Source organism: Botryllus schlosseri, chromosome 2, assembly GCF_051294905.1.
Source record: "Botryllus schlosseri isolate E-star chromosome 2, Bs_hap1, whole genome shotgun sequence".
In the NCBI taxonomy this organism is placed as follows: domain Eukaryota; kingdom Metazoa; phylum Chordata; class Ascidiacea; order Stolidobranchia; family Styelidae; genus Botryllus; species Botryllus schlosseri.
Window position 1 is genome coordinate 22,739,341 of NC_137237.1, and position 19,324 is coordinate 22,758,664.

A 19,324-nucleotide genomic window follows, 5' to 3' on the forward strand; every position below is an offset into this window, starting at 1 on the left:
TGTATATTCTTTAATCAGAGTAGGTCTGGTGCCCTTACTACGATATCACTCGTGTGACTGAAACGAAATATCTTATCATACGATCTTAGTGTACCTTATTCTAATAAATCTGGGAATAGTTTTGTGCTCAAAAAGACTTTCATTCGCACCCAATGTAGGGCTGTTCACGGAATCATGGGAGCCCATGAGAAGTTAGACACTCTCCGTGATGCAAATATCACTCAGTGTAGTTTCCCCAGGCAAAGCTCCCACTGCATGAGGAGAGAGGCTGATGTTCATGTCATGACTCTTCGTAGCCTGTTCAGTGTTCATTTATTGACAAATTGTATACATACTATCTCTCATTGAGTGTGCAGTTCATGCTTTCTAAACACGTTTTACTTTTTTAGTATATTTCTAGACCATGGTGGGTTTCATTGATTGAATGCACCAAGCCGTTTGGAGTAGAGTTGGGGCGACGTTCGGTAGCGATCCTTGGTAATTTAGAGGTTTGCAAACAGACAGGTTCTACCCTGTGAATATATGTGTGCAATAGCATAGTTTTCTAGTAATTTTAACACGTACGACCATTTTCGTTAATGTGCAAGAAATAAAGTTGAAAGTATGTAAACTGTAACGATTGGAAGAAGAGAAAGAAATTTGAAAATGAACTGAGCAGATTGTTGCCTGCGCCCTATAGCCCGTTTCCGATCCACGCACTCAGTTATTGAAGAGAGTTATTCTATTATTCGCAACCATAGGAGTGATATTCCAATCGAAATTCTCGATCAGCAGCGTCATTGTTCAATATTTCAGATTAAATTTTAGCTGTATTCAATTTCCTTTCTTGCTGTCACCGCGATGCAAAGAGCGTTAGGAAGTGGCAACTCAAACAAAGACGTTAAGGTTATTGTAAAATTATGCTAACCAATATTCACAGTGTAGAACCTGCCAAGGTTCGTTTGCGAAAGTGAACATTTCAAATGTCAAGGATAGCATAGCAAAAACGCAACCATCCCTGTATCAGATGTTACACATGTACAGAAAGAGTTTAAAATTTAAAACTATAGATATCGAATTAAAACGCAACGATGTCGACCGTTTCAGATAGCAAGTATGAAAACGGATCTGCAGCCACATCACAGTGAATATCCTGCATGTAGCACCGGCTGACTTGGAATAGCAATGAGCTCGATATAAAGTGATACGTAAATAGTATAATTGGGTCGTACAAAGATCGAAGTTTCATTATAAGTTACCATTTCAGAAACTGCCAACACCTTTTGAAAATGTACGTACAGGTACACTGCATATCAGATGTGTCAAACATACGGCCAGCTGGCCGGACCGGCCTGGGCTGCGAAGCAATCCTGGGTACATGAACAAATGTTTGTAGGCTATTATCCAGCAAATTTCTACCAGAAGTTGAGATTTTCAACAAGAAATAGGCCTATACTTCCCGATAAATAATCTCTCAGGACAGCAAATGTCGAATATGTTCATGTGCAACAATAAAACCGTCCGACTGAAAGTTGATTTTGCAAATGTGCAAATTCAGAGTACGTTATAGTTCCACTTTCTTTGGAGTAATGAGTTCTTTACGGTTCGGTAAACCTTTATTATGATGTAACCCAGCATCGTATCCGTGGAAACCCGAATCTTGTATTCCTCACAACGCATATAAGCAGGGTTAACGCCGCTTCAAGATATGAAACAAAGTGAGCTTATAGAAATTCACTAACTTATGTCGCTGTGACCCTCCTATGAAATCCACTGTTTGGTGGTTAGAACTGTATTTAATCGTCCAATCCTTTTATATTTACCAAATCGATTGTTTACGAACAAAGATGTTGCTAGAGAGTCCCCGTGATCCGAAATATATTAATTCATAATATATAATCCATAATATATTATTGCGCTGTGGTTTTCAACCTGAGGGTTGCGAGTGTGCAACTCCCACTGATATCGTGTAGCTTTTCTCTGGGGACCTCGAATCTGACCAGTTTTTATGAAGCAGCATATATTATTGTTGTTGTTATTTAAATTAACAGCAAGACTAGGAACTTATCGCCTGACGACCTTCTGCACCACGCTCAATGAAATTCACATTGTATACCAAGAAAGAATGGGTCATATGGAATAACGATCAAATATCAGAATGGAGTATAGTTTTATATTTAGTATCCAGAAATCGGCCGTGAGTAGGGGCTGGCTGAAGGTGATGACCGATTTTTAGTAAAGAGCTTACCGAATTCCGAGATGGGTCGTCGCGGAACATTTTCATATCGGAAAATGGGTCACTACCACAAATAGATTGAAAAAACATTGATGAGTATAATATATGCTTGATAATGAATGATCCTATTGAAAAACAAAGGCATGAATTTGGAGGTAACAATTTGACGTAACTTTCCTGGCGCGTCCTGCAAGAGATCAAAAGGTTTCCATCCGGACCGTTACCCAAATTGAGTTTCACACCCCTGCTGTAAATAAATATTTTTCACCGGAAATCGCTGATGACTCTATTTACACCCTACGATGGAATGTAAATATGTTGTAAGACCTCACACCAAAATGTCTAGTTGGTTTGAACAAATGAATCTTCCTTTTATTCCTCAAAATCGTCTATAGCTCTGTTTTGTTGTTGGGTGACAGCCTTGGAACTATACATATGCAATTACAAATTGATCAACTCAATTTAATGTCGCCGGAAAGGAAATTTAATAAAGAGTTCGAATTAACTAATGAAATACGAATTTGGTGTAGGATCAGCTCTGTTCGGCTTTATTAGCCTACTTTACTGTGTCGATAACTCTTGTTAAGAGCGGCACACGATTTGAATCCAACCGAAATTTTCTTATCGACAGAATTTTATGATAAAACATTCATAACATACATATCCAAGTAAAAGCGACTTTCTTATTGCTTGATAGCAGACGCATGGAGTGAGGTGACATTATAGGCTACTTCAGAATGATTTCAGTACCCGTTAAGATATGTATGTATAGTCATCGCACGAAAGGGGCATTTATGATGATAGTCAAATCATTCTGAAGTACCAGAGATACTTATTTGTGTTAATTATTATAGGAGCACTCGGTTCAGCAAGGGTATTTGCTCGCTCCTTCCTTGTGGTTACAGCACTTACTCTTCATAATATCCAAGTATATAATATCCAAGTATAATAATTTGAAGCCGATTTAATTTTTGATTGAATTTGCTTTGAATATATTGACTAAGACCACAAATTTAATAACTCGACTAGTTCGTCGACCAATTGTAGCTCTTTCCCAACGCGGGGTTTCCAATGTGTACCTGCAAAACAAATGCGGTGTGACACGCGTGCCAGTCGGACTTGTACGATTATTATGGCACCAAACCGCTATTTAGGTGTACTCTTGACACATACTTTCACACGTAGTGTCTTGCTTACACATCACTTTTAAATGCTATCATTTACTGACATCCAAAATTCGGTCTCAGAGTTGAGTTAGTCCGCCTTTTTCTAGTACACACCTGATTCCCAACCACTATTTGATAAGCCTCTACAATCGGATTATTATACCGTTTAATATCTTATTTTGATAATTTAAATCGACCCGCGTTCTTAAATCCGCATTTACATTTCTTTCCACGTCAATTCGAGAAGTTTAATCCGTGCTGTAAGAATAAAATTCCACCCGTTAGAACCCAAATTGTTTTAATGTAAGATTTTGACGATCGGATTGCCATATATAAAACAACAGGATTTGGTTTCATTCCAACCGCCAAATTTGCGGCCGGAATGTTAGTGCACTGTCACCGACTACTGCAAGTCGACGATCCTGCCTGTGACTTGATATATTGTTTAAAATATTCAATTGATCCGCTTGTACCCGGATTACATCATATTTGTATGTGTCACATTTTGTGTGAATATAAAAACGTCGCTTAAATCATTTAAGTACAAACGCCGTTGGCAAGTATTTGATGGAGAGCTGTCCGAGTCTGCTGTATTCTTATTCACCTTGCCGAGTAGCTAAAATTTCACAGCGTTTCAGAAGACAAATATACATAATACATAATACTCAAGGACATGGCGTATCGGAACTCATTTGCAGGGGTATTTATAATCTTTTTGACAGTCATCGACACGAGCACTAGTGTACCATTGCAAGATGATAAGGATAAAGGTAAGGTATATTCGCATCTTTGTTGAATCGAAGTATTTCAAACATTTCCAAATGTAGTGCGATTGAAAATTGTCGGCGGTCAAGATGCGCAAGAAGGGAAATGGCCGTGGCAGGCAATGATGTTTATCAAGAAAGAGAACAGCCCAGACAAGTTCGATATGTGCGGAGCCACTCTGATCCATCGCCACTGGGTTGTCACAGCAGCGCATTGTGTAATGTGAGTTCACATTGAGAGTCAAACCATGTCATGTTAAATTTAACCATGGACGTCGTGGAATATGTGATAATGTGAGTTTACTCAGCATACACAAATTGATTTTCAGTAAGAAACTAACTAAGGCTGAGAAGATGTACAATAATCCTAAAGATTCCCATGTAATATAGGCTACCCTTAAAATCAACGTAGAGTTCAGTATGCAATCCACGAGCTGAAGTATGCTTGTGTACATGTGCGATTGTGCGGGGATTGACATTCGTTTGGAAAGCTTTAATTTTTGACTCGGATATACCATTTTTAAGTGATTCAGTCTTCCTACGAGAATCTCAGGAATTCGAAATGAATTTAGCAATGGAAAGGACCTCATTTATTTTGTCCTCGATGTTTTTTGCAGCATTTTATATACCGACTCATGATATACAGACACAGCACGATCTGTGTATACTGTATATGCATACCACGAGTGTATGATGTGCATATGTCGCTGGGACAAGGAAGGTACAGATATAACATTTTACGACTTTCTAAGTCTTACACCACACCTACATGCTATCCCATTAATGCATGAGCGCCAAGCGGAGAGTATACGGTTAATACTTTTCATGTGACAAATACAATTTACTGCCAAGCAGTGTAGCGCTGTAGGCAATCCCGGTCGGATATTAGTAATAGCCTATAGTTAGCTAATCTTAGTTTGCATACGCCGAGAATTTTCATATGGTGTCCGTATGTAACCATTCGCACCATATAGGCATGGATGGGCCACGACAGGTCTAGCCAGAGTAGGTGTTGAGTTTTCTGTCGTCACGAATTAGGTACATTTATTCTCCAGCATGGGTTGCACTTTGTCAAATGATCGAAATAGCTGTTAGTCATAATTGGTTTTATAAAATCTATCTACGTCCTACACCTTAGGAATATGGCTTGGTAAAATCGAGTACAAGGCCAGAGTTATTCGATTCTGAATCGAGTATAGGGCGTCGAGTCGTGCATTCGACTATCACCCTAGCGGAATGAATGATGTGGGACGTTCAAATGTAACTTTTACGCAACCACAAAGAATTCAATGCCAGTTCTTTTCGGCCATACCTGTTTAATTCCACTTTGTGACTCTGACTTGATCTCGATTTCACAGAAATAGGCCTACCATATCGACTAACGTGTGTAGATTTGTACTACATGTTTCGTATGCTGCTTTACGAACAATCGAGGTTCCAAGGCCTCTACATTGGAAAATATAGTGTCGAAACTATATTTCTCGTTGATAAATCAACTCTTAGTGCCAAGGAACATTGATTTTCGATACTCGAATCCTTAGAATTGATACTCCATTCTCATTCGAGTACTCAAATCAACTCTTACTACTAAGGAACGTATATTTTCAATACTCGAATCCTTGGAATTTATCATTGTGTCCTACCTTATTTCGAAACTAATTATCCCCTGACTACCTCCCACGGTGTGCTACGTAGAGTAGGTATAGCGGTCCGATTGTCCGTGTCGGACCCGAAATCGTTAGACTGTGTTTTAAGGTTGAAATTTTCCCACGATTCGACCCGGGAAAGCTGATTGGAAAGTTGATTCATTGAGTCGTGCCGAATTTCCCAAAGTCGAGCCCGAACCCTAAAATTCACTTTTTCCTCGAAATGTAGAATACGTGCAGAATTTACATTTTAGCACACTCAGTGGGTATAAACGGGAGCAGAATATAGATATATTGATTGCGCAAAGAATGTCAAACTAAGTGCGCTCCGCTATGAAATGTTCCGAAATAAGAATATAATATGCTTTCATTTCCGCATATAATCCGAGAACCTGGTTCATCCGGTCTTTGTTTTCAGTGCGAGCCAACAGCATTATTGTCACTTCACTAATCTCGTCACGTCTATGCAGTCGTAATATTTGCTTGCTGGGTTGCTTGACCAAATGATCAACCAACTTTCAAACTTATTACATGTATCCTATTTACCCAGTAACTACTCCAAGATGAAAATCTACTTCGGTGTTTGGAATGTCAGTTCGCACACGGAAAAGAACAGAATCGTCAGAATCCCGAAAGAAATTCACGTGCATCCATGTTACGACGGTGAGTCACACAACTGGCACTGTGCGTTCTATATGATTCGGAAATATAGCAATAAGCAAAGTCTGATTTGGTAACGTTGAACTTGAGGAACATAACAACCGCAAGCCAACGAGTCATGCTCTAGGCTTGCGACTTATTTGGTGTCAGGTGACCGAAGTATAAATGAAGGTGCTAGAGGTGTTTCAATAATTTCGATAAAAGCATGGCGACGAAATGTTTTGAAGAACGAATTAACTGAATTCACCTTTATACGTAAACACCTGCTGTTATTTTCGGAGTTTCTCTTTGTTCGCGCGGTATAAAAATATAAATAAACTCGTGATAGTCGTCCTCGATTTCGGGCACACGAGCACTCGTACAGCGATATAATTGCGGATGCAAGACGGAAATTATAAAACAAACAAACTGTGTAGCAATAAATAAGTCCTCCCTGCACGAAACAGCAAAAAATGGACGAATGAAGAACCTAGCTCGGCTTATTTCTACTTTTGTATCAACCTTAACTCATCAAACTTATTTAATTAAAATAGTGGCTACATAGACGAAGTTCTGAGTCTTATTTAAAGCCAATATTTTTATGGGTCGCATTTATCAATACATTTTCAGCTCAAACTTGAGTTTATGCGGGTTCGCGACAACTTTCCAATGTAGTTCGTTAAGCAATCTTGCGAGCTGGAATTGCCAGACCAGCGAGACCCGTTGTCAAGAGCTCGCTAAGTTCGAGTTCTGGTTCTCGAGAAATGACAGCGATGATCCTATTATTGTCTGGCGCGGTGGTTCGTAGATCGTAGTCTTTCAGTTTCCCACGTGCAACTTTTAAATCACGCAAAAACATAATTGAGAGATAGAATTCGAAGACATCAGAATGTAGGCATAAATTAATATGGTCTGTCAGCAGCAGGTCAATACCGATCTCGCTGAATCTTTAGGAAGCACTGAGCAATGGTCATACTTACGCATACTACGCATTTGAATGAATCCGTATCTCTGGATGCGCACATGAAATTCAAAATGTAAGCAAATAATTCCAGATCCGGACGAGTTACGGATTGTAGCTCGAGCACAAACCATGAACAAAATTCGGTTTTTCAATATCTTAAATCTGACAGGCACCTTGCACAGAATGATGTATATTGGAAAGATTATTTCAATTACTGCCCGCGAGACGAAATGAATATGACTCATAGTGGCCAAGAGTATTGAAGATTCGACTGCCAGCGGATTAGTAGCAGGTTAAATGAAGTGAGCTAATTGTGAATTCGCGATGACAAGTCTTGCGACAAGCGGTAAATATAATTTACTGTCATTCAGATGTAGTCTTTATCGCTAACAGCAAAAACGAATTCATTTTGTTTATGTATAGCGGTATTATCGTTACGAAATAGGTCCAGAATGAGAAATCCACTGCAATATTATTTCAGGAAATTGTTATGTCGTAATAATCACTAATCGTCAGTCAAATTTTCATCTGATCACGACACACACAATGTATAATGCGATAAGACACAATGCGATGCAATGAACAGACAGGAGGACGACAAACAATCAGCTGCGGTCTCATAAACTGGCATCCACCTCGATTTATCGTGTCCGATGTTACAGTACTTTTTCGATATTAATCTCTATTCCGCGGATCTTTCTATATAGCTCTTCCCATTTCTTGTGAGTGCATTATTTCATGGGATATTTTTTCTGTCATTTTTGTCGCCGTAAGAACAGCGACGCGGGGAAGAGGGGCCCAGATAAACCTCCGACGCGGAATCGAACCCAAGCCGCCCGGGTAGTAGGCGGTCAACGTCATCACTACGCTAACTCCGCAGCGTAAATGTCATCTGTGCCTGTTGCAACGCAGATCTGGTGGCATTGACCGATGATAATATTTTTTCGACATTACCTTTACTTATAGTGCTTCGACCCTCACGGCATTATAGATTGATGCAGACTCGATCAGAGACAAGGATGTAAAAGTGTTTTCACACCATGACGGCAGTGGCGAGATAGCGTAGTGGTATAATCCACAGCTACAACACCAATGGGCTGAGGGTTCGAGTCCGGCCGATGTCGACTCCAGAATTCCTACCTAAGTGTTGGAGGTTTATCTAGGCCCCTCCTCGACGCCTCGTCCGTGTAAGCGGTGTCTTACCGAAATCCTAGAAGTGGGCTGTGCTACCAGTCAGCAGTTGCGGAATCAAAAAATAAGGAATATCGGCCTGGTGAAAATGACCATTGTAGTCGACAAACACCACGAATACCACAATCTACAACAACACCATGACGGCCAAATGCAGAAATAGGCGAAGGTGTTGTCCACGCCGGCCGGCCACGTCGACATGTCGTTTTCAGGCTGTTGAAAATCTCATGAAAACGTTACGAACCAACAGTCAAGGATGCATATTCAATTATCTTTTCAGAATTTTGAAAACTCGCCAGGGGGTAGCAGTTTGATAATATATAATATAATTTAGAATATGGCATCCGAGCAAACAACCGGGTTGGGGTTGGGGTAAGGTCAGCTTCTGTCGCGGGCAGGATTACTGGTAATGTGAGGTTAGGGATAGGGTGAGCTCTAGTTGTGGTTAGGTTTATGTGAGAATTGTGGGTTTGCCTGGGTCAGGTTTAGGTGCAACTTTAGGGTTAACTTTGGTTAATCGCTAACACGACCCTGTCAATTAGAATATCTCACTATTGTGAAATCATCTCAGTTATGACACTCGCTGTTTTTAACGCGAGCCATAACATACATCTATATATAATATATATGCTATATAGGATATTTTTTATTATCAATCTTATCATCGATCGATCTACCTTGACGAATAGTACTTGATAATAATTAGATGCACCGCATATCAATCTAGTCGTCATTTTGCTGCGGTATGGTTCGCCGCCCTCTGTATTTTGTTGTCACATTATGAGGAGGATGTCAAAATTACTCCTCGTTCCATTTCAGATGGCCACCCGATTCAAGACGCCGGATCCAACATCGCACTGATAAAACTCAATCAACCTGTTGATCGCTTCAGCCCCGCGTGTTTTGATCAACCGCGAAATTGGAGGTATCTATTAAGTGGAAAAACACTCAGCGGATGCGTAGCGACAGGTTACGGTAAACAAAGTGAGTAACACTCCAATTGGAAATAGAATTACTACGTCATATCTCGACTTCAAGCTGCATAAAATACACAGTTGCTTATATCACAAGTCCCATCGAATCTTTAGCTGCGAACGCTGCTTGTGCGCAAGATACACTAACGGAAGCGAAAGCGGATTTTACCAGCCGCGATAATAATAAATAATCGAAGGTTAATACTCTATAATTAAAATTCATAGCCATCGTCTTAATCAGCGTCAATACTGCTTGCGACATTTCACGCTAGGTTCCAGTGCACTAATAAGTGGAGTATCATTTGTTATTATGAACGTATGTTATTGTAATTGCGAAGTCTGGGCTGACTGTTTTGTTCAATCGCCCTCACGGCATTTCGCCTAAAACTTGGCTCACAGACTGCTTACGCTGGACAGAACCGGGCTGGCGTGCATACTCGATATTTTAATTTTGCTTCGAGATTTGTATCCCACCATGCATGACATTGAACATTAAACAGTGTTTAACTCCACTCAATTACGTTTTGTAGCCTTTTTACACAAACTCAAGGAAATTCATGTCAACCTAGCCTATACCTGCATCAAAAATGTTTTTTGATGCTGTGTGATGCGTTGTGGTCTGCATGCCTGTCACTATGACGATCCGAACCTTGTTGTGCACATTGTAAATGCTGTGGTAAACCCACAACGATCAGTAATTTCATTACACCAGCAGTGTTGACAAAGCAATGCTTCGAGTCGATCATTCAGTCTAAATTTATTATGATATCACTAATTGACTCGAGACTAAATAGATATAGTATACTGAAGCCACTGCCAATATCTTCTTACGACTTCTATTTATCCTTGTTACAATGAGACTTTTCAGTTTGTGATCGACCGGTCACAGGTGAGATCTAGCATTATAAATCGCACGATATTGATGTGTTAAGATGGGTTTGGTAATGGCAAAATCGTAATATATCTTCGGTAAAACGTTACGTTTTTGGTTGATGTTCTAATCACGCAATTATACCTACCATGGATTTTAAGCTGAGCAAATACAAGTCTTCCTGCCAATTAGAATGATTTTAATATTACTACTTCACGTGTAAGTTATTCACACTGCAATTCCCGAATAAAAAAATAGTAAAAAAAACGCCACCGATATCTTGGTAACGGTTGGTCCTTCGAAAATATCGGCCTTGGCATAACGAACCGGATAGTCTTCGAGTCAATTCCCTCCCTAGCGCACAACATTATGAAACTGAAATGTAAACACGTGTCGATCCTGATTTGTACAATTACCGAAACTTGCGAACAATGAAATGAATTCTCCGCACAAACTCGGTTCGTAAACCCTAATTTAACATGATCGCGCATGATTACGGAAACCGACCCCTGCTCAATGTAATCCGTACGGTGATAGATTCACTAGTGCCTTTTTGCTTACCACAGTCTACGACTTAGCATTAAGTCTACTTTCGTATCCTAATAAGTCATCACTTCCTTGGATTGGACCTACCACGAGAGTTTAACTGAATTCGTCACCATTAATTATAATCTTCCTTAATCTCTCCTCGTTTATGGATATAATATACATAACGCTTGATCCAGGAGTGCTTTTCATATGACAAAGTCACAGATTATCATATTACACTGGTCCACTTTCGGAGAGCAAATGTACATTCTACTGATTTAGCCTTTAACATACCTGATGTTGAAAGTATTCTTACATAAACTCTGAGAAGAGACCCTGCAACTCGTAATCACCGAAGGATTAGTCCAAACTTAACGGTTGATTAATGGGCCTTCGGGCCTGGATTATGAGTTGGAGATTAATGTATGTCAATCCCTATTGACGCACCCAACCCAAATATACCATGGATACTATCGAAGGGTTGGTTTTCTCCTCACCACCAATTGCAACTACTTATCGATGCCGCATTGCGGGATTTCGAGGAAAATTCAACAGAGCGATATTATAGATAATTTTGGATATAGGCTAATAGCTAGTTTCAGATCTAAATAGGTCATAGGGGAATATTGCATCAGATCCACCCACAAATTTATGCATCAGTCAGTGTATTATCATTAGTGCTCAAATAGGCAGTATTGTAACAGCCGCACCTCAAATCCCCAATTATGAGGAACTCGAAAAGGGTATGAAATTAATTCGTAAATTGACATAAAATGTCGTATTTTCGCGTAGTTAAGTAGAGCGAGTTAATGTCTCAGGAATTCACGTTCTTCGCAAGATCGCCGCCCCTCAGACCAACAGGCGTTATTTATTAGTATATAGAGATATATATAGGTCATCTTCATATGGTTATAGGGGGGGGGGGCGAGCTCGGAGGGGGCCCAAAATTATTTCGTGAATTAGCATAAATTATATAGTATTTTTTGAAAATTTATGCAGCATTTCAAGTTCGCGATTTCAAGTTACCAAATATTATTGGGTACTCTTCCCCCAAGAAAAAAATAGGCAAGATTTATAGAAATGGGCATATCGGCGTTGGCCATTACCGCGCCACGACGCACCACGACATAAAGTTTTAGGCCACGTAACATGCGACTCCATGAAGTGTGCTAAAACGATCGGCAGCGAGAAAACCTTGACCGAAAAGGACTGCCCTTATGCTAACCGCCGAAAAGGACTGCACCGAAAACTTCGTTATATATATATATACAAAATACATGTAGGTTTGACGTTTGATTGTCCATAGGTGCATAAATGACTGGCGCCGAATGTTCCTGTCTTGGTAATCTAAACCCCACAAGACAAATACCATCGCGCAGGGAAAAATTATATGCCAGTGAAGAAATACCAATTTGAAATCGTGTGCGTCTTTTAGTTCAGTACGTTCGTGCGATTCTTTATTTTTTGGTATAGCAGACTGGAGGTCACAAAATAACATCATGTAACGAAGTCATACCTACGGCTTCGCCCGCCCGAAGATGTTTAATTATTATTTACGGGCCCTACAGTTTCCAAGACATCTCACGCAGATCTGCTGGTAAATCTGATTACGTGAGCAGAGAGGCCAAGAAATTGATAGCAATATATATGCAATTTCCGATCTTTTTGACCGATTTTACCATGAATTATCGAAAATTTTCGCGCTTCGCGCTTGCTCACTTAGTACAAATATTTTCGTGGCAAAAATGAACAACGTAATGGGGGGTCGGTTTATCACCCTACGGGAGCCCAAGACCAAAGTTTTTTTTTGGGCCTGACGAAGTGCTGTTTCGTTCCTGCCAACGTGTATGCGCCCGAAGATGTTTATTAATATTGAGGGGTTCTACCTTTTAAAGTATACTCAGCTCTACCGGTAAATCTGATTACGAGAGCAGAGAGAGGATAAAAATTGATAGCAATATATATGCAATTACCGATCATATTGACTAATGCAATGATGAATTATAGAAATTTTTCGCGCTTAGCGCGTTTAGGCAAGAAAAACTTACTCACAAAACGGACACCGAATGTAGATGATAAGTAACGGTAAACAGCGTATAGCATGAGAGGGGTCCGGGGAAGATCAACGTTTTTTTGGGGGGGGGCTTACAAAGTGCTGTTACGGCCCTGCGTAGAATGACATGGGCATTTCCCGATACTCTGTTAGCGATAGTTAGGTAGAAAAACGAGACTGCTACAAAATAGTGTGGTCTAGGTCAGTGGTTCTCAACCTTTTTCGCCTCGCGGACCGGTAAAATTTCAAAAAATGTCTGGCGGACCGGTGAACTGTCAAAATTGAAACGAAGCCAAAATGTAAAGTACGCAACCGTTTTTGCCAATTATATGATGCTATAGAGAGTGACATTTGGAGGGTTTTGATCGTATATAATAATATTCATGATGGCATCCATGTGATTTTATGGTAGTGAGTCTGCCAAATCGAGGTAAAATTGTCTTGTCCAGATAAACGTGCTACCGCTGAGAGTCGTTTACAGTCTTTCGCGCTAAAGGCCGCGGGTTTAAACGGCCACGCCAACTCAATACCGACCGACAATATCAAGAGAAGAAGTGTATCGGAGTCGAACCAAGCACCTTGTCGTGCTACCTTGCTCATTGCCCACTGCCACCAGACGCAGGCTACTCCGGCAACAGCGAATACAGTGCGTGCCGCAATAAAACACATTACAGCAGCTATACCGGCCATCCGCAAATCCGGGCCGAAAAAGCACTTCGTCCGCCCACCCCCAAAAACGTTGATCTTGGGGCCCCCACAGGGCGATAAGCCAAACTTCCGGGGGCTTCGCCCCAAGACCCTACTCGTGGGTGGATGTTTTCACCTGTACTTGTGATCACATCCATTCTACTCACCGTAAGCAGAGAGTTTACGTAGCTTATCGCGACAATGGCGACAATTCGATCATTCACGACTGAAGCGCTTTTCTCGCGGACGAATTTTAGGCCCAAATTTTGGAGTCCCATATGTTAACCTAAACTTCATTATGTGTGGATACGTCGTGGTGCGGCAATGGATGACGCCGAAATGCCTATAAATCATGCGTATTTCTCGGAGAAGGGCACCTAAGCAAGACATTTAGGGACACTAAATCGTGCAAAGCCCGAAAACAAATTGAAAAATGTTGGAGAAAGTTTCAAATAAAACGCTATGATTTATATTCGTTTGCGAAATAATTTTGGGTCCCTTTCAAGCTCGGCCTCTCTCCAATTGGGCGGTTTGGGGTGCCCCAGTTACGGTCCTGCACAAAATAAATGAATCGAAAACCAATGATCAAACTGCGCTGCTTAGCGATGAGTGAGCTCGTATCTGTTCTGTATTTGTCGCTCGCATGTCGTCAAATGAAACGTCTTGTAGTATAAGTCAAATCGAACATGTTTCTAGCCCTAATGTTACCTCACGAAGTTTTAAATCAGTTTAAAATTAGATGTTTTATTTATTTTATCAAAGGACAAGCCTACAACACTTCATCTTGAAATTAAAGTATAAAATTTTAATATTCTTCACGGACCGGCAGGAATGTCGTTGCGGACCGGCGGTTGAGAATCACTGGTCTAGGGCAGTGGTTCTCCACCGCCGGTCCGTAACGACTGTTCTGCCAGTCCGTCGGATAAGTTGAACTTTTATATCTAAATTGCAAAATGCAAGATATTGAACGCTTGGCTCTTGATAGAAATCAACTGAATGAGCAGGTTATGCGTTTACTATCCCGTCACTGATGCTAAACTTTTCTCAACCTTGTTCGACCCATAAAGTCAATCTTTTCCGTAGAAGCACAAGCCATTCTCCACGCTCTAAAATGGATCTGCCAGAATGGCGCAAACCATCGAAGATATCTGATTCTCTCAGACAGCATGAGCGTAGTACACGCTATGGCCAACTCTTGCAGTCACAGCGAACGCAGAATGATATATTTGCATTGTGACCTTTCGCTGAATCAAGCGATTCGGAAAGGCGCCATCGCTATCCTCGCTTGGGTACCGGGAAACGCTGATATCGGTGGTAACGAGTTGGCCGACAAATTGACGTGTCAATCTTCCAGGACCGAGAGCGAAAATTCCCCTCCTCAGAAATTTCCAGACGAAATTAGCCATACTGAGGCGTATAAGAGAGCGAAATTTCATGCTGGTGACGCCATATTTTGTGATACGGTTTTTGATATACAATGTTCTTTCCAATTCTCTACTATTCTGACAAGTGTCAGCCGAAAATATTCTGGTTCATTTCAATATGAATATACTATTCAATTGTATATTAAAGTTCTGTACCTCCAAGAAGCTCTTCAAATATTTAATTACGAACAAAACCCTCAGAATGTCACTCTTTAGTACCATATACTTTCTAAAGACGGTTGAATACTCATTCATTTAGGATTTAATTCAATATTTGAAGGTTCCCCGGTCCGCGAAATATTTTGTTGAAATTTTACCGGTCCGTGTGGTGAAAAAGGTTGAGAACCACTGGTCTTGGGAGTAGTCCTCGTACGATGACTTTACATAATAGTTAGTTTTCTGTGGATTCTCTATGTCTTCAGTAATAATTATTGCATGATAATCTCTGAAAATAATTAGGGGGGCTCGACACCAGTAAACTATTCAAGCAAAGTAAACCAGTAAACTGTTCAACGAGCAATATAATATACAATAAGAAAATACACCTAAGATCATAACCTTTCCTCCAATGTCGTTGCATTCCAATTTTTCACATTAAAGAGCCCATAGCAAGTACGTAGACCTCCACAGTGATCCACAAAATTGTCAAATTCATATTCTTAAGGCTGCGCTTGACTTGATGACTAACGAACTAACATGGTGAAACATTGTACATTGCTACGATGATATTATTTGGTATTTAATGGCTAGCCTTGTCCGGTTTGTCGTGGGCTAAATAGAATATCTGTCCTGCGATCCCTGGTCATACCACCATTTTGTTTTCGCTCTTTGACCTTGCGCTAATACGGAACAACTCATCCACAGGTTCCGGTAAAAGGGCAAGGATACTACAAGAGGTGTTTTTCTCCCATACCTCGACCACTGCGTGTCGTTCCTACGGCAGTACAATTGCAGACAACACCGTGTGTGCATATGACAGCCAGATGTCATCGCGAGACGCTTGCTCGGTAATCTTTTTGTTTGTGTTCTGTGTCGCTCGACCGATATCACGGGAGAGTCAATGCCTCAACATCAAAGAACGGCGCGAGATGGTACATCAGCTTCAACTAGGAATTTCTTAATCACCTTAATTTGTCCTCATTGCAGAGAGAAATACCTCGGTGAATTATACCCGCGGTTGATTAGTGCCTAAATCGGATACCTTTCAAACTATTAAGAACACTCCCTGTAAAAACCTAAGAAGACAGAATTCTCAGAATTGAGACGCATCAAGAAGTTCACTGTCGTTTGAAACACATACCGACTTTATAAACCAGTCGCATATATATCCTTTAATGTAAACATTGCAGGCGACCGGTTACAAATCACATTGCCTGCTGCGAGCGAAAATCGGTCACCTCACTGCAACAGGACGAAATATTCCTCATCAATCAAATTGATAACAGTACATAAACAATGCAACAATGGATGTTTTGATCATTCGGTCGACATCTCGGAAGACACAAACTATACGTATTGCACTTGATGAAATAGGCTGATATAATATGTGAATTTTCCCAATTTTAACCATGACGTGGGTGCGTATCAAGTCTGCAATACTTCCTGCTAAGGAATCCGTCATTTGCAACCACAACAGTCGGAGTAAATGAGTCAGATACACGCAATACAAATGTGGTCATATTGAATGAGATATCATTTCGTGTACCATATATGCTTGTGCGTGCGTCTTTTGTGGTGCTACACCTAAACAGATCTCAGGCCCATCAATCATAAGGTACCATAATGATGGGTGTATTTGGCTAATTTACACCAACTCGTATGGGTATGGAGCAAAACGTTTTAACAGAAAGTGACGAGGATTAGACGTATAAATGACAAGTCATGGTGAAGATCTGGAAAATTCACATATCGTTTGCAGTGCAATCGCAACTACTCGAAAAAAATTACCAATAATCGATCGCTTCAGCCCAACACTTGAATATTACGAAAGCTTTATTTTTAGGGTGACTTGGGCGGTCCACTTGTTTGTCCTACAACACAGTACGGATGCAACGGCTATTTCTTGCTAGGGGTCACGATAGCCGGGAATACACCTTGCGGTGGAGATATTACGAACAACCCTGGGATTTACGCAGCCATAGATCCAAACCTGGATTGGTTGCGAAATGGTAGGCATATATTTTCATTTGTAAATAACTGGTGGCAAGTTATACTTGTCTTAAGCATTTATACATCCCACAAGTTAATTAACTTTAACTGCGAATTCAAATCAGGGTTACATGCGTAGCATTCCTAATGTATAGTAACTGATCTCAAGAAATCAAGTATTTGAAGAATTGGCTAATCTTTCAATCACAATTCTTGATTTGGCATAATGCTTTCCTATTGTATGCCTGAGTGCATGACATATATCGCGATGAGATACTCACGCGCATCGCTTATTTGTGCAGTGATGGGAAACAGGAAAGCCTCCTCACAGCGCCACAGCAAGCCGGCATTCTTTTGCAACCCGAAAATTCAGATAAAGCTCTCAAACACCGACAGCGAAAGCACGGCCAATTTGAGAACAGAATCAATACCGGAGGAGATTGTTTGACGGCGCTCGGAAACATAAATGAAGACGTCTTGTTTAGAACGTGGAATTCATTCAACGAAACGCATAAGAGCAATTCTAGAATATAGGAGACAAAAATTATTGCCCGAATATTGTACAACGGCGATATCTTGAATAAGCCAAGTATGATACAAACAATGCAGCGCACTTCCCGCACAAGATCTCGTCTTCAACTGCAGCAATCACATGATGTCGAATCATATTAGCGGATGACTGGCAAGGCTTGGGGTTGGGAAAGAAAATTGTGTCCGAATTCTGTAGAAATCATTCGACAATAAAGCGGCCATATACTTGTCGAAAAAAACAGAAGCGTCAATAGCGTTTAAAAAACTATACGTCGTCATTCGCATGTAATAATATACCATTTTCAAAAATCAGTTGTACTGTAATACTTGTACTGCCTATACACGAAAAATTTGTTCCAAACTTATTTTTCATCTCAAACACAGCTCATTGTAAACATCAATGATTTACTAATGGTAACAGCCGTACATTTGAATGAAATAAAAAATCTACTGAACTATCGGCTATATATATTAGGTTTATTGGGCTATACCTTGTTTTGGCGGAACCATTGCGCCCTCTGCTGCACTATTCTCTCATACCTGTACGTTGAATTGAGTCATTTATTGTTCTTATTGTATTTCTGTTACTTTGACGTGTTTGTAATATTTTTTTCTTTAACTTAATAAACAAATAAATGAACATCTCCCATATAAGGAGCGTATAGCTCGGTATATTTAAAATGAAGATAATTTTGCTGCATCATAAATAAATATGCCAGATGAGACCAGAATAAACTTCTGAATAGACACAAGTCGAACAGAGTGACCATAGGCCCACACGTATTGATTTTAGTTCGTCAAGCTACATACTAATTAATAAGGAGAGTGGTTAGGATAGGGTTGACCTACATTTCATACCAACAGAACCGGGTCCTTGCGCGACAGTGACTGCACAAACATATGCATCTTTGGTGATTACATATTGCTTCGGCCTCACCGTTATATGTCATTCAACTGCAGTGACAACCGGACGTGATATAAACGTGTTTTGTAATCGTAACCGATTACGACGATTAAAGCATTTTCAAATACGGTAGTCGTAACTGTACTAAACTACACATTTAACAATGTCAACATTATCATAATCTTAATCGATTCCTTTTCATATAAAATCGATTGTTTTGTAAAGGACGATTATGGTCAACTGTTTAGCCTTCCAATGACTATTGTCTATGTGGCATTAACTGAGTTCTACGAGGCATAAACTGAACAGAAAATAGTGCGATGTATCCAAGGCCGAAACAGCACTTCGTCAGGCCCCCCAAAACGTTGGTCTTGGGCCCCCATATGGTAGTAAAGCAAACATCCCCCAGACACCCTCATACTTGACCATTTTACAGCTAGTTGTCAACAACATTTGTTGCACTGTTTGGTCAGTCAGTTTGTCTCACCGAATCGCGCTCGGCGCGAAAATTGTCTATATGTCACGATGGAATCGGTCAATATAATGGGGAATCGTAAACACATTGATATCAATTTTTTTACCCGCTCTCTGCTCATGTAATCAGATCTCCGGTAGAACT

At 40.4% G+C, this 19,324-nt stretch overlaps 2 protein-coding genes across 2 annotated transcripts in view; one reads left to right on the top strand and one right to left on the bottom strand.

The window, feature by feature from the left end:
• LOC145434183 (serrate RNA effector molecule homolog) overlaps nt 1-19,324 on the bottom strand; it is a 356,705-nt gene that overhangs the window by 141,348 nt on the left and 196,033 nt on the right. The gene's annotated exons all lie outside the window — the stretch shown is intronic.
• On the top strand, nt 3,906-18,455 carry LOC145434164 (chymotrypsin-like protease CTRL-1). Its single transcript, XM_080311477.1, has 7 exons — nt 3,906-4,151; nt 4,209-4,368; nt 6,342-6,454; nt 9,405-9,569; nt 15,987-16,129; nt 17,125-17,290; nt 17,573-18,455. Exons 1-7 carry the CDS (start codon nt 4,055-4,057, stop codon nt 17,716-17,718), a joined length of 990 nt encoding a protein of 329 aa, XP_080167603.1. The 5' UTR covers nt 3,906-4,054; the 3' UTR covers nt 17,719-18,455.